The 13956-nt window shown below is 49.0% G+C and overlaps 1 protein-coding gene across 2 annotated transcripts in view; it reads left to right on the forward strand.

Annotated features, from left to right (window-relative positions):
* LOC142245840 (protein mono-ADP-ribosyltransferase PARP15-like) overlaps nt 1-13956 on the forward strand; it is a 446514-nt gene that overhangs the window by 332109 nt on the left and 100449 nt on the right. For both annotated transcript variants that reach the window (XM_075318815.1, XM_075318814.1), the window contains exons 11-12: nt 4715-4860; nt 5465-5639. In XM_075318815.1, the coding sequence (XP_075174930.1) occupies nt 4715-4860; nt 5465-5639 (321 nt within the window). The remainder of the gene's footprint in view (nt 1-4714; nt 4861-5464; nt 5640-13956) is intronic.

Below are 13956 nucleotides of genomic sequence, written 5' to 3' on the forward strand. Positions count from 1 at the left end.
ATAGGGAAACAGGACATCTCAATTGCCTATATCACAAGCCACATCAAGAGCGAAAAAGAAGGGGGAAAAGGAAAGGGAACAAAAAAGTACAGTTAAAAACAATTAAAAAACAACACATATATGCTAAAAAAACACACATGAGTTGCCCCCAGAGAGACAGAGAAAAATTCAAATTAGACAGTTTATTATTACATTTAATAGTAAACAAAAGGTGAAAAGCTGAGTTTCTCATTGAGACCATTCGGCGTCATGGTGCCAAGGCGAACTATCCAGCTACATTCCCGTTGTCTCCTTGTGTAATTTTGACTATTTAATATATATAACTACATTTTGATACGCATAAGGGACTTTATATTTTCTGTTATGCCTAATTGACATTTGAGTATTACCAGGGTCCTCCTCATGGACTTACTATGCGCTTACGGCAATGATTATAAACCCTTTCTGTTAAGGGATTTGAGTAAAAGAATCTTTTTCCCCCCAAATAGGGGAAATACATAGAGATAGAATTGGAGGGGGGATACATGTTTGTATTGATTAGTTGGCACTAAATGGATTGTTTTGTATGTATTGTGGAAGTATTTTGTATCTAATTGCTTTTGTTAATAAAACTATTTATTATATAATTAAGGAGTTTTTTAGTCTGTAAATCAGTTTTAGACCTCCTTTCATCAGTTTTTTGTGAGACTGTTCCTAGGATTTACTAACTGTTGTTGACAACACCACATAGTTAGGAACCCATAACCAAGGAGGAGGTGGATGCTATGCATTAGGGTAGACTGCACAATACCCTGTGACATCCTGATAGGCCAGGGCATCACATTCCCCCTTGGTTAAACATAGCTCATCCTTGAGCAACAGAATGGCAGAGGTTTTTTTTTTTTTTGTTTTTTAAACTGGAAAAGTAAAAAACATTTATTCACAACATACTTCCCACATTAAGGAAGACTACTGCTTGAACGTTACGTAATTAAAGTTCATCAGTTCAACAGTGGAACGCTAACTGTTTCAGTAGTAGCGGAGACTCAACCTGCTCCGTTGCAGCCTCTTCCTGCGACAGTCCAGTCCCAACGTCCCGGTACCCATTAACCCGCCACCCAAGCAAACCTACCCTCAGGATACCTATCCACGGGTCCGTGACCAGGTTAAGGTCCCAGGTGTTGCAAAGACAACTCTGGTGGGCACAAAAGGTGCAACTATGTATAATAACACAAGTTTGTGTTGGTCACAACCAGTCCTGTGACTATGGTCTATTTTTAATATATATAGAAGTAACGAAATCCATGTACCGGATCTACACACTTATAAAAAAAATTTCTCGCTAATCAGGTAACTTTCCCATTCATTTAAACCTGGTTGATTAAGACACTTATTCTCTAGCATGTTCTATATGAAAAATAACAAACCGTGTAAAACAATAAATGAAACACAGATACCTAACAGTTCTGCATATCACACTAGTACCGCTCACTGGGTGACTGCTAATCAACTGTGGTGGCTGGGACGACTCGCTCATCAACTATAGCGAGCCGCTTCACATCCAGGGTGTACCAGCCCCGCTCATTCTAATGCCAAGTGTAGCTGACCACTTCTCCCATTTCCAGATTATGGCCCGGATGTTGCTCTATATCTCTCCGAGCGACAAACACTTCTTCAGAGAGGCCCGACTCCCAGAGGAAACCCCACCCTTTTTTGGGGTTAAACTGCCTCATGTGGCCTCTGCGCCGCAGCCCTCAGACTCAGAAGGTAGCCTTTCTCAAGTGCTTATTTTGCCTTTGAGCACGGGCAATCATCTCTTGTCGTTTCTGGTCTTGTGTCGTCATCTCCGTTTGCAGCTTCTGCTGGTGTTGTTCCCAGTAGGGGGCGTCAGCGTCCGGCCTCGACTCCCTAGCTGGCTTTGGCTTTACTTTAACTCTTGCGACCCAAACAGTTGTCGGGATGCCACGCGGTGGTGGAACTGGTGACTTGCTAGGCTCCACCTCCGCTACATTGGGTAGATGTACCGACTGCTCCGCAGCCGGGGTTTCAGGGTCCGGTGCTCCGCCTCTAAGGACGGGCCCGGTGATGCGGCCAGGTCTGGTCTGGCCGGTGTCGGGGGGACCGCTGTCATGACTTGGACGGGTAACAGGACTGGGTGCTCTGCAGCTTGTTCTTCATAGACAGGGGCTTAAGGTTCCGCTACCATGATGGGGGTAGGCAGCTTGGCGTGCGCAGAGGACGGAGTTAATGGCAGCGGAGGGCTTGCCGGGAGCAAGGGCGGACCGGATCCCACAGCCGCATTGGCCAGATTAGGGTAATCAACTGGGACTGGGTAACCGCTTACCCGCTCTTCACATGGGATTTCGATCTCACGGGCTCGCACCGCCACCGCCAGGCTGCTTCTTTTCTGCTGCTGTTACATGCCGTGACGCCCCCTTTGTTTTCACTCCGCACTCTCTTGATGCTGTGGCCCTCTGGGAACTTCCGGTTCCGGGCTTGCTCTCAGGACGAGGGTCAGGGCCCTGGCTTTGCGCGCTTTCGGGGAAGAACACAACGTTTTGGCGCCAAAAGATGGCGGAAGATGGCAGAAAAGGCGGGAAACGGGGATTTTGACTCGCAGTTTCGGTCTTCAAGGCGCACGTCACCCAGTTAAGTGGGACCTGCTCATATCCTGTTCTTGATGCCAAGTTTGCAAGGTTTGCCGCCTCCGTAACAGCAGCCGGGCTGCTCGGATCCAGATCCACGGTGACTCGAGGGGACTCCGGACCCGGGGGTCATGCGGCCACTCGAGTAAAGGGGGTATTTACAGGGGATAGTGATAGTTCGTGATGCCAACTGTGGTCTGTGGTAATTTGGGGATACCACCGCTGCCGATGGGAGTACCCGGGGGTGATAGAAGGGGGCAGCCAGGTGTTAGGACCCTCCATGGGTAGGGGGAATGCCCCGGGACTCGGTGATGGTGCTTGGAGGTGCCGTGGGGAGTGAAAGGGCCACTCGTGTACTCACTCAGTCCAATAGGCTGACACCGACAACTGGATAAACCAAAGTTCCGTATACCGCTGCCGCTTAGGGGAACTAGTTCGGGTCCCGTCCCCAGTGGTGTTTTCTGCTGGTCTGTAGCCTTTCTCCTGGCACCTAATTTTCCTCTCTGGTGGTCCCGGTAGCTTGGAACTAACCGGGTCCCGCTCCCCAGTGTGGCTAACTGTGGGAGCTTGCTCTCAGGGTTCTCGCTTGGGATTTTCTGGACCGTTTTATGGAAAGTCTTATCCCCCTCATTGCGCTAGTACCTTGATTCTGGACCGGGATCTTGAAGGCCCCCACCTCGTCGGGCTAATTGTCAGGATGCTTGGAGCTACTCCCTAACCTAGGGTCCACGTACCCCGTCTTGCCCTGGGCCCAGCCCGGTGATGGTACAAGGCTGCCGGCTGCCCTCCTTGGCAATACCGTGCCCCTTGTCACGATCCCCTGCGACCGGGGGTCCAGTTCCTACAAGGCTCAGACCACCGTCTGTTACCTAGTGACTTCCAAGGAGCGCAGCTCCTAACCTCCTCTCTCTCTGAGAGCTACTACTCAACTCCCCTGTTCCTGACACTCCTGACCTCCCCTTAACCAACCCCCCAAGTGGGCGACCCTATTCCACTCAGGCCGTCCACATGTGTGTCTGGTGGGTGTGGTACAGAGTGTTCCTAGGATTTACTAACTGTTGTTGACAACACCACATAGTTGGGAACCCATAACCAAGGAGGAGGTGGATGCTGTGCATAAGGGTAGACTACACAATATCCAGTGACGTCCTGATAGGCCAGGGCGTCACATATACTATCCCACCACACAAGCGGCCCCTCTGTATATATATCCTCCCACACGCACTGCCCCTCTGTATATTGCCCCACACACACTACCCCTCTGTATACTATCCCCGGTCACACAAACACACACACATTGCCCCCCTGTATAATATCTCTCTGTTATATATGTCCTCATGGTATATATGTCCCCTTCCTGGTATATATGTCCCCATCCTGATATATATATATGTTCCCATCCTGGGCTCTTTCTGGTATGTATGTCCCCTATCCTGGTTTATTGTCCCCTTCCTAGCATATATGTCCTCCTCCTGGTAAATATGTCCCCATCATGGGCTTTGCATGCAAATTAGCTGTGTGCAGTGGCTGAAGCAACATTGCTGGGCCCCTCTGCTGTGGCTGTGACTAGGGCCCTTTGAAGAGGGGAAACCGTCCAGGGCCCGGGGTTTAATAAGGCTAAGTAATTACCGTGACTTGGCCAGGCCCCCTTCATTACCGGGCCCCACAAACAAGTCATGGTTGTCATGCCCTGACGGCGGCCCTGTTTCTATATAATAATATACCTGGTAGTTTGTAAAATGAATGATGAGACGCTTCCTTTGTCTGTACATAGTGAAACAAGTATATTGTGCCAACTATTGTACATGTTTGGAAAGTAAATGACATACTACTGCAAAGAGGCCCACCGGAGGATTCTCTTGCTCTCCTGTGGGCCAGTCCAAGCCTAAGCCCATTCCATACAAACCCTCCCAACTTATGCAGTTTATATATGGAGGATGATAGAAGAAGTGGACGAATGCCAGACAATGTACTCAATCCATCTTTACTTTCATAATTGGCACTTACTGATCTGTTCACATAAATCTTTGATTAAAGATTTTGGAATGCCATAAAATCTAACTCCAGTTCTTTTTTTTTTTTAATTACAGTACCAATTGAGTATCCAATAACATGGACCGACATTGAGAAAAGTGAATATCAGGAAGTAATACTTAAGGAGACATCTCCCGAATATAAAGAAGTCAAAGAAAAATTCTTCAAAACAATATCAGAGACAGAATATAAAATTACACAGGTTGTTACCCATTATTTAATATTATACCAATATACTCTGAGCCGTCATGGTCAGGCCCTAGAAATAAAGTGAATCTTCCTTGTCACTTCTAGATTTAGACAGGGTTTACAATGTCTGTGCCTATAGATGAGCACCAATCATCTGATGTGCATCTGGCTCTCAAATTACATTAGACTGTTAAATTTCAAAGTGCTATATGTGGCACTGTCTATTGTCAACTGCATAATGAGTTAAAATGAGAATCTGGCAGTGAGCTCTTTCTGAGTTTATAATTTTTTATTTAAGACAACCTTGGAAGAATGAAAAGTAGAATTAAAATCTTTCTCATCAGAACAAGCTCACTGACGGATTCTCAGCTAACTCATTCTGCAGCTGGTAAGAGACAATGCAACATAGAGGATATAAAACATAAATATGGAAAAAAAATACTGGAACAGTACAGTGCAAAAGTTATTTTAGCTAATATATGCATTTAAGTAAAAAAAAAAAAAAAAAAAATGCCCAAGAAAGTGTCTATATCCTAGAACTTAAAATATGTCTCCTGAAAAATGCTAAAACACAAAAACAAGCAACCAAAAAAACAAACTCCTTTTTTATCCTCTAGATCAAACGTATTCAGAATGAAAAAGTCTTTAAGTGTTTCGCAATAAACAAGCACAGCGTGAATGAAAAGAATCCTGGCCAGAAAAATATAAGGCACCTGTATCACGGCACAAGTGTTGATGTAATTAATAATATTAATCATAATGGGTTTAACCGAAGCTACAGTGGAATGAATGGTAAGTTACCAGACAGTGAGTCTATGGCAAATGTACAAGTCTACTTTAATATTCTAACTGCACTATAGGTGTTCAAACTTCCATTCTTGCACTCTACAGCCCAAATTTAGTTTTTTATTGTCAAATTGACTGAGTGTCCTTAAATGAAGCCTGGCTCTCTGTCATGCCTGTATGTAGACAGACAACATAGCAGAAGCCAGAGAAACAATCAAATCTTGCCCCCACATTTTGTAGAAAAACAAAGACCAGCCCCCATTTCCTGTTGAGTGAGAGACCTGCCCCCATTACTTGCAGAGTGAGAGACCTGCCCCCATTTCTTGTACAGTGAGAGCATGCCCACATTTCCTGTAGCATGAGACTTGCCCTCATGTCCTGTAGTGTGAGAGACCTGCCCCCATTTCTTGTAGAGAGAGAGACCTGCCCCCATTTTTCTCTACAGTGAGAGACCTGCCCCCATTTCTTGTAGAGAGACCTGCCCTCATTTCCTGTAGAGTGAGAGACCTGCCTTCATTTCTTGTAGAGTGAGAGACCTGCCCACATTTCTTGTAGAGAGACCTGCCTTCATTTCCTGTAAGGTGAGAAACCTGCCTTCATTTCTTGTAGACTGAGAGACCTGCCCCCATTTCTTGTAGAGTGAGAGACCAGCCCCCATTTCTTGTAGAGTGAGAGACCAGCTCACATTTTCTGTACAATGAGAGACATGCCCCCATTTGTTGTAGAGAGACCTGCCTCCATTTCCTGTAGAGTTAGAAACATGACTTCATTTCCTGTAAAATGAAAGACCTGCCCCCATTTTTTGTAGAGTGAGACCTGCCCCAGTTCCTGTAGAGTGAGATACCTGCCTTCCTTTCCTGTACGCTGAGAGCACAGCCCCCATTTCTTGTACAGAGACCCAACCCCCCATTTTTGTGAAGTGAGAAACCTCCTTTCATTTCCTGTAGAGTAAGAGGCCTGCCTTCATTTCCTGTAAAGTGAGAGACCTGCCCCCATTTTCTGTAGAGTGAGAGACCTGCCCCCATTTTCTGTAGAGTGAGAGACCTGCCCCCATTTTCTGTAGAGTGAGAGACCTGCCCCCATTTTCTGTAGAGTGAGAGACCTGCCCCCATTTTCTGTAGAGTGAGAGACCTGCCCCCAATTCCTGTGGAGTGGGAGACCTGCCCACTTTTCTTGTAGATTATGCACAACTAAATATGATAAAATATAGTATATTTTATTAAATTATCTTAAAATATATTAAAAAAGTATTACTAAGGAGAGAGTTATTGGTGATAAAAAAAAATCACCTAGGTGCCGGGAAATAAATAACAAACAGGTGTATATGTGAACCATTAACCTCTTTGCGACGGCTGTACGGATTAAAACTGGGTAGTAAAGGGCTCTTCTTCCAAATTGCCATTTTAAAACGGTGGTAAAAAAAATAAATAGCGCCCCCCAGCAACAGAAAATCTCTGGGATTTTAGCTTGCGGGGGTAGCTGAGACTGTGGAGATCACGATTGGGGCTGTTTTTCCCAGTCCCTGGTCACGTGATCACCGGTATGCACGCATCCTCATTCTCTGATTTCTGCCTCATGTGACATGTTAGATGGGACAGAAAACTCATCCACAGGACCAGGTTACCCCCGATCTCTCTGGTCCCCTCAGTGCCTCCTGCAATGCCGATCCCTGTGACCCCTCAGTCATGTTAAAACTCTTGAAGGGTCCTTATACCACCCCTATCCCCACCATCAGGTAGCACAGAGATGGAGATCGCCATGACGACTATTTGATTGGCCTAAGAGTTTTGGAATTTATGACCCGGGGGATGGAAGCATCTAGAGTAAAATGTACAAAAAAAAGACATCTTTGTTCTTTTGGAGGGAAAAACTATTAACCCAGTTTTTACGTATCACGTTAATGCTAGAAAAATGAAAAGCAAATTGCCAGAATCCCTGGGGAGCGCTGAATCAAACGCACCGTTTGGCTTTGCTAGGAAATTGCTGGTATCACGACAAATGGATATTGGTCAATAAAATCATGCTAGATATGTTGTGCTTGGTATCTATGCGAATGACAAATCGAGAGCTAAAATATGATGCTAATATCTCTCACCTGTGTAGCCCAGGGGCAAAGATATGCGAAAAACTAGAATTATCTAATTTTGCTGGACACATCGGCACAGCCCACAAGATATCATAAAAAGCTAGGACCCATTTATGGTCTTGGTCAGTACTGGAGGGCTTATCTAAGTGGTGCTGCTGGCCGTTTGTTTACCATCTTATTCTGGGGATCCTCCCTCCATAAATTCGGACGTCACATCTATGGCACGAGTTTAGTAAGTTTAATTTTATCCCTTATATTTTTATGTAGTTGTCTACATTATTTGTGTTGTTCCCTTTTGTAATATCTTGTATATTTCATAAACACTCCGGACTACCTGTGACAGGTCCGGTGGTGGCAGCGGAATTATTGTTGTGTAGAATTATTGGGGTACTATTGGTAAGGGGTCCAAGGTATATATATTTTCCATTAGTGGGAATCAGTGATATATACATAACCCATGCTGCCAGACCTTCAATATTGGACATTAGAAGCTCAGCAACCTCATTTACTTATTGTCAGACAGTACCAAAAGTGACCTGCTGACAAGAGGGGTGCTAGAGAGCAGTCTGATTGTGACAAACTGGCGAAAAGCGGGTGGATCTTGTGAGACCTCCACCCAGCTGTTCGTGACACTCTCCTTCTCCTTGTCCTCAGAAGAAATGTTGGCCCGGCCACATGCGCAGACAGCAGCTCTCAGCCGGCTTCTTGTGATCAGTATGACTGAGTGTCAGAGTTCCGGGATTTCCAGTTTTCTTCTGAAGGATCTTGCCCTTTGTTAACATGGAGTTTTCTGTTCTGTTGCCCTACTTCCTGTTCATCTGTTTAAAAGCCCGCCCCTATGCTTAGTCTAGTTGCCTGAGTATACTGCTTCCTGTCTACTCCTGCCCTGCTGCTCTTGGTTCCTGATTGCTATTTTGGATCCTGTTGAAACACCGGCTCTGGACTTCACCTGGTCTCATCAAGCTGTGCTCGGACTCCGTCTGCCGTCTTTGGTCGGCACTTCTGCCCGGTTCCTTCCGTTTCATATCCACCCTAGGACTCACATCACGTACAGACATTTTTGGACTATACCTGTTGCCCTTTCGTGTCCCGGCTGCTGCGCATTTAGGCCTTCTGGGGTGATCGCCAGACAGTCCCTGTATAGGGGTTCGCTCCTGGTGGTCTCCCTGGGGGAGTCCGGTGCGCGACCCCGGGAATTCCCCTTTGCTCCGAACCTGGCAGGTATTTACTGTGTTTATGTTCTACTGTGTTTATGTTCTGTTCTGTGTACATATTGTTGGTTGCATATTATAAACGTCTTTGCACCAAGAACCCGTCTCTGGTTGTCATTGCCCTAACGCAATCGAAATCCTCAGTTCATACAATAGTATTATATTGAGTTTACGAGTTTACTGCAGGTCACACTGTCCCTAAGAAACTGGGCAGCACCCCTTGCCCCAGTCCAGAACCAAATTGCCCGAGTGGGTACGGTCTCTTTCAGGGGACCCACGTCCATGGGGGACCCCTGAACTCCCGGAGGATCGCCACCGGTTACGGTAGTGGTGGGCCTGGGCCATCCATTTCCTCCAGGCCCATCCTCCCAAATCAGCCTCTCCGGAGGCGGTTACGGTATCAAGCCAACAGACATATTTACACTCCACTAAGTTTGTGGTTGCCCTGCAAGTTCTCGGGCCTGTCCGTAAAAAGTTGCTTACGCAACGGTTGCAGAAAGTCCCTACGGGGACTAGTTGCCGGCAACGACCGGTTCAATCACGGTGTCAATCTGATAAACTTCTTCGGTTGATTCAATCTTATCATTCAACAACATTTAACAACATACAAGAACATCAACACGGTGCTGGGGGTCCCAACGGGGACAACGGTGCAACGGAGGGACCGCCGCCTTACTTCGAATCCACCATAGCGGACGGAGAAGAGGGCTGGGCTGATGCTTGGGCCTCCTGGCTACCTCTCAGCTTGGCGTCCAGGGCAAACTAGCCCCTCTCCCCGCAGTGTCGTGTGTACTGCACCAGATCTCCTGGGAACAGGTTACGGCACGGGTGGTCCTCCGGCAGATGGGCATTGACGTCCCGACGTGCTACAAAGACCTCAGCCTCCAGGCCCGGTTCGTATATGAATCCGTACCCCCGACGGATATCAAATCTTCGTACTTGCCCCTCGTAGTTCGGGCCCCGTACACGGAAGGTGGCTCGGCGGAGGTTTTCCTTTTCTCTAATCGTGTGGGCGACCAGCTCTGCCTTCCTCTTTTCTCTGTCCGCGATTTCCTGGCTCAGCGGGGTCTGTTCCCTGTCCCAATAGGGGGCTGTTGCGGGCCCCGGCACACGGGTAGGGCCCCACGAGACCTCCTTCACACTGCCCACTACTGGCATTCTGGGTGGAAGGTCCCGCGGTGTCATAGCCTGGGGTGCTGCCTCACAGCAGCAACCCGGCGCAGCCTCAGCCGAGGCGTGGGGGATGGGCACAGGGATTGTCTCCCGCTTAACCTCCACTCCCTCCTGCACGGAACGGCCTGCCGGAATCGATATGGCATCGGGCGCGGTCTTCGGTAGCTTCCAAGGGAGCGGCTCGGGACGGGGTCGGGCCTCTGCTGCAGGTCGGTCCGCTTGGGCGGACGGGCAGGGTACCGCTACCGGTTGGACGGGTAGCGGGCCTAGTGGCGGGGCGGTAGCGACTAATGCGGGTAGCGGGGGAGGCAGCAGGGTGAGCGGGTGCAGGCCGGGCCCCTCAGCCGCTACGGCCGATCCCTCGGGAATACAGGGGCGTGGGTCTCTTACCCGCTCCTCCAAATCTTCCTCCACCTCGCAACTCCTTATAGCCGCCACCACGTCCGCCATGTCGGCCTCCCACTCCTCCAGGAGGAGCTGCATGCGGACCTGCAGACGGCTGCTTAGCTGGACGGTCCGGACTTCCACCCACGCTGCGGTGCCGGGCGCGGGGACTACGGTGTTGTCGGTCGGACTCAACATCTCGAGCAGCGGCCTCTTCCAGGAACCAGAAAATGCCCGCAGGGTCCTGGCGTCCCTGCTTTTATAGCCGTGGGCTACATGCGGCCAGGCGCCATCCGACCCCCTTGGTGTCTTTACGGCACCTCCTCTTCAGGGGCGGAGCTTCGGCTTTCGCGCCTCCACTGCTCGGGAAGACGCTCGAGCGGGAACTTTTCGCCCCCAATATGGCGGCTTCTGAAAATTTTCGTCCGGACACCTCCGGCGGGACACAAGGCACACTTCTACCAGGCTGTAGAATGGTAAGATCCTGTTCGTGACGCCAAGTTGTTGCGGGCGGGGAGGTGACGCTGCGCTCACCCACTGCTCGGGTCCGGCTGCTGCGCGCTCGGTCGGTGGCTCGAGCGGTGGGCCGGATCCCGGGGACTCGAGCGGCGCTCCTCGCCCGTGAGTGAAAGGGGTGGTTTTGGTGTAGGGATATTGCCCGTCACCTGAAGAGAATCGCGCTGTAACATGAGCCTTCAGTCTGCAATGCAGAGGTCAAGATTACCAAATCTGCTTATGTTTTTCATTAGAGCTAGTAGCTGAATGGTTAGAGTGCTCACCTAAGAAGCATTAGTCCACGAGTTCTAGCCCCCTGGCTGTCCCGGAAAAACATTTAATTTATTTTAAATTAGAATTATTTATTTATAATTCTAATTTAAATTAATTATGCACTGAGGGTAGGAGCCAGACATCAGCTGTGAGCCACACCTCAAAAATCGGAGCAGTTCATGGAATGAGGCTGCATTTCTCTCTCTTTCTCTCAGTCAGTCAGTCTCTGTCAGTCTCAGTCAGTCTCAGTCAGTCTCAGTCAGTGTCAGTCAGTCTCAGTCAGTGTCAGTCAGTGTCAGTCAATCTCAGTCAGTCTCAGTCAGTCAGTCTTAGTCAGTCAGTCTAAGTCAGTCAGTCTCAGTCAGTCAGTCTCTCTCTCTCTCCTCTCTCTCTGTCTCTTCTCTCCTCTTCTCTCTCTCGTCTCTCTCTCTTCTCTCTCTCTTCTCTCCCTCTCTCCTCTCCCTCTCTCTCTTCTCTCTTCTTCTCTCTCGCTCCCTCTCTCTCTTCTCTTTTCTCTCTCTTTTTGTAATACTATTGTATGAACTGAGGATTTCGATTGCGTTAGGGCAATGACAACCAGAGACGGGTTCTTGGTGCAAAGACGTTTATAATATGCAACCAACGATATGTACACAGAACAGAACATAAACACAGTAGAACATAAACAGAGTAAATACCTGCCAGGTTCGGAGCAAAGGGGAATTCCCGGGGCCGCGCACCGGACTCCCCCAGGGAGACCACCAGGAGCGAACCCCTATACAGGGACTGTCTGGCGATCACCCCAGAAGGCCTAAATGCGCAGCAGCCGGGACACGAAAGGGCAACAGGTATAGTCCAAAAATGTCTGTACGTGATGTGAGTCCTAGGGTGGATATGAAACGGAAGGAACCGGGCAGAAGTGCCGACCAGAGATGGCAGACGGAGTCCGGGCACAGCTTGATGAGACCAGGTGAAGTCCAGAGCCGGTGTCAGGTGTTTCAACAGGATCCAAATAGCAATCAGGAACCAAGAGCAGCAGGGCAGGAGTAGACAGGAAGCAGTATACTCAGGCAACTAGACTAAGCTTAGGGGCGGGCTTTTAAACAGATGAACAGGAAGTAGGGCAACAGAACAGAAAACTCCATGTTAACAAAGGGCACGATCCTTCAAGAGAAAACTGGAAATCCCGGAACTCTGACAGTACTCCTCCCCCAGAGACGGCCTCAGGATGGACCAGGGCCAGGCTTGTCCGGGTACCTCCGATGAAACTGAGCAACCTTCCGGGGGGCGCTCGGATGTTACCCACAGGTTCCCAGGAATCGTCCTCGGGGAAGTACCCCTGCCAACGAACCAGATACTGAAGCTGATGCCGATGGAGCCGGCAGTCAATAATGTCCTCAACCACAAACTGCTCCTGGCCATCAACCATCACCGGTGGAGGAGGAGGCACAATACGACCCTGAAACGTATTAGGGGAAACCGGTTTCAGCAGGGAAACGTGAAAGACCGGGTGTACCTTCAAATTGTGCGGCAACTTCAGCCGACAGGCCACAGAGCTCACTATCCCGGTGATCTTGAACGGACCAATGAATTTCTGCCCCAGCTTCTGCGAAGGAACACCTAGTTTTAGATTCTTGGTGGGTAACCACACCGAGTCCCCTACCTTATACATGGGTGTCTGTTTCCGGTGAGTGTCTGCCGACATCTTGTAACGCTCCTGAGCCGAAGCCAAAGAGTCCTTCAAAACCTCCAGATTTCGTTGTAGCTCCATCAATCTGTCCTCCACCGCTGGCACCGAAACTGGCACCGGTGACCTAGGCAAAATATTCGGATGGTAACCCAAGTTAGCGAAAAAGGGCGTTACCTTAGTGGAGCTGCTCTGAGTGTTGTTATACGAGAACTCCGCCAAAGGAAGCAGCTGCAACCAATCGTCCTGCAGATGGCTGACATAACATCGCAGGTACTGCTCCAGGGTTTGATTAGTCCGTTCGGTTTGCCTATTTGTCTGGGGATGGTATGCAGAAGACAAACAGACATCAATATGGAGTGCCGAACAAAACCCCTTCCAGAACTTAGAAGTGAACTGCACTCCCCGGTCAGAGATGATCTCATCCGGTACCCCATGCAACCGAAATATATTCTGGATAACCAAATCCACTGTCTCTGCAGCTGAGGGAAGACCGGTACACGGAATAAAGTGAGCAGCCTTTGTCAACCGATCCACTACCACCAAAATGGTATTGTAACCGCCCGAGACGGGCAACTCCACAATAAAATCCATTGAGATGGATCCCCAAGGGCGAGATGGCACGGGTAACGGTTGAAGGAGTCCCGTAGGAGCCACACGAGGGACCTTGCACCGGGCACAAACCACACATGAGTGGACATAGTCTTTCACATCCTTTAAACAGGTAGGCCACCAGAAAAAACGACTCAGAAATTCCTGCGTCTTCTGTACCCCCCTATGACCTGCCAACACGGAGTCATGGACCAACTTGAGAACCCAAAGTCTCACAGCCTCTGGGACATAAATACGTCGCTCTCTCAACCACACACTATTCCGAAGGACAAGAGTCACATCATTCGGGGGGGCAGCAAGAAATACGTCACCATCATAGGCCAGCTTGATGTCCTTCCACAAGTCCTGGTCCCGGATTACTCCAACAAAATTGGCATCCGATAAAACGGTCTGAGACGGGGTTCCAGGCACGGAGTCCATGGC

This window comes from Anomaloglossus baeobatrachus, chromosome 7 (genome assembly GCF_048569485.1).
Source record: "Anomaloglossus baeobatrachus isolate aAnoBae1 chromosome 7, aAnoBae1.hap1, whole genome shotgun sequence".
Taxonomy (NCBI): Eukaryota; Metazoa; Chordata; class Amphibia; order Anura; family Aromobatidae; genus Anomaloglossus; species Anomaloglossus baeobatrachus.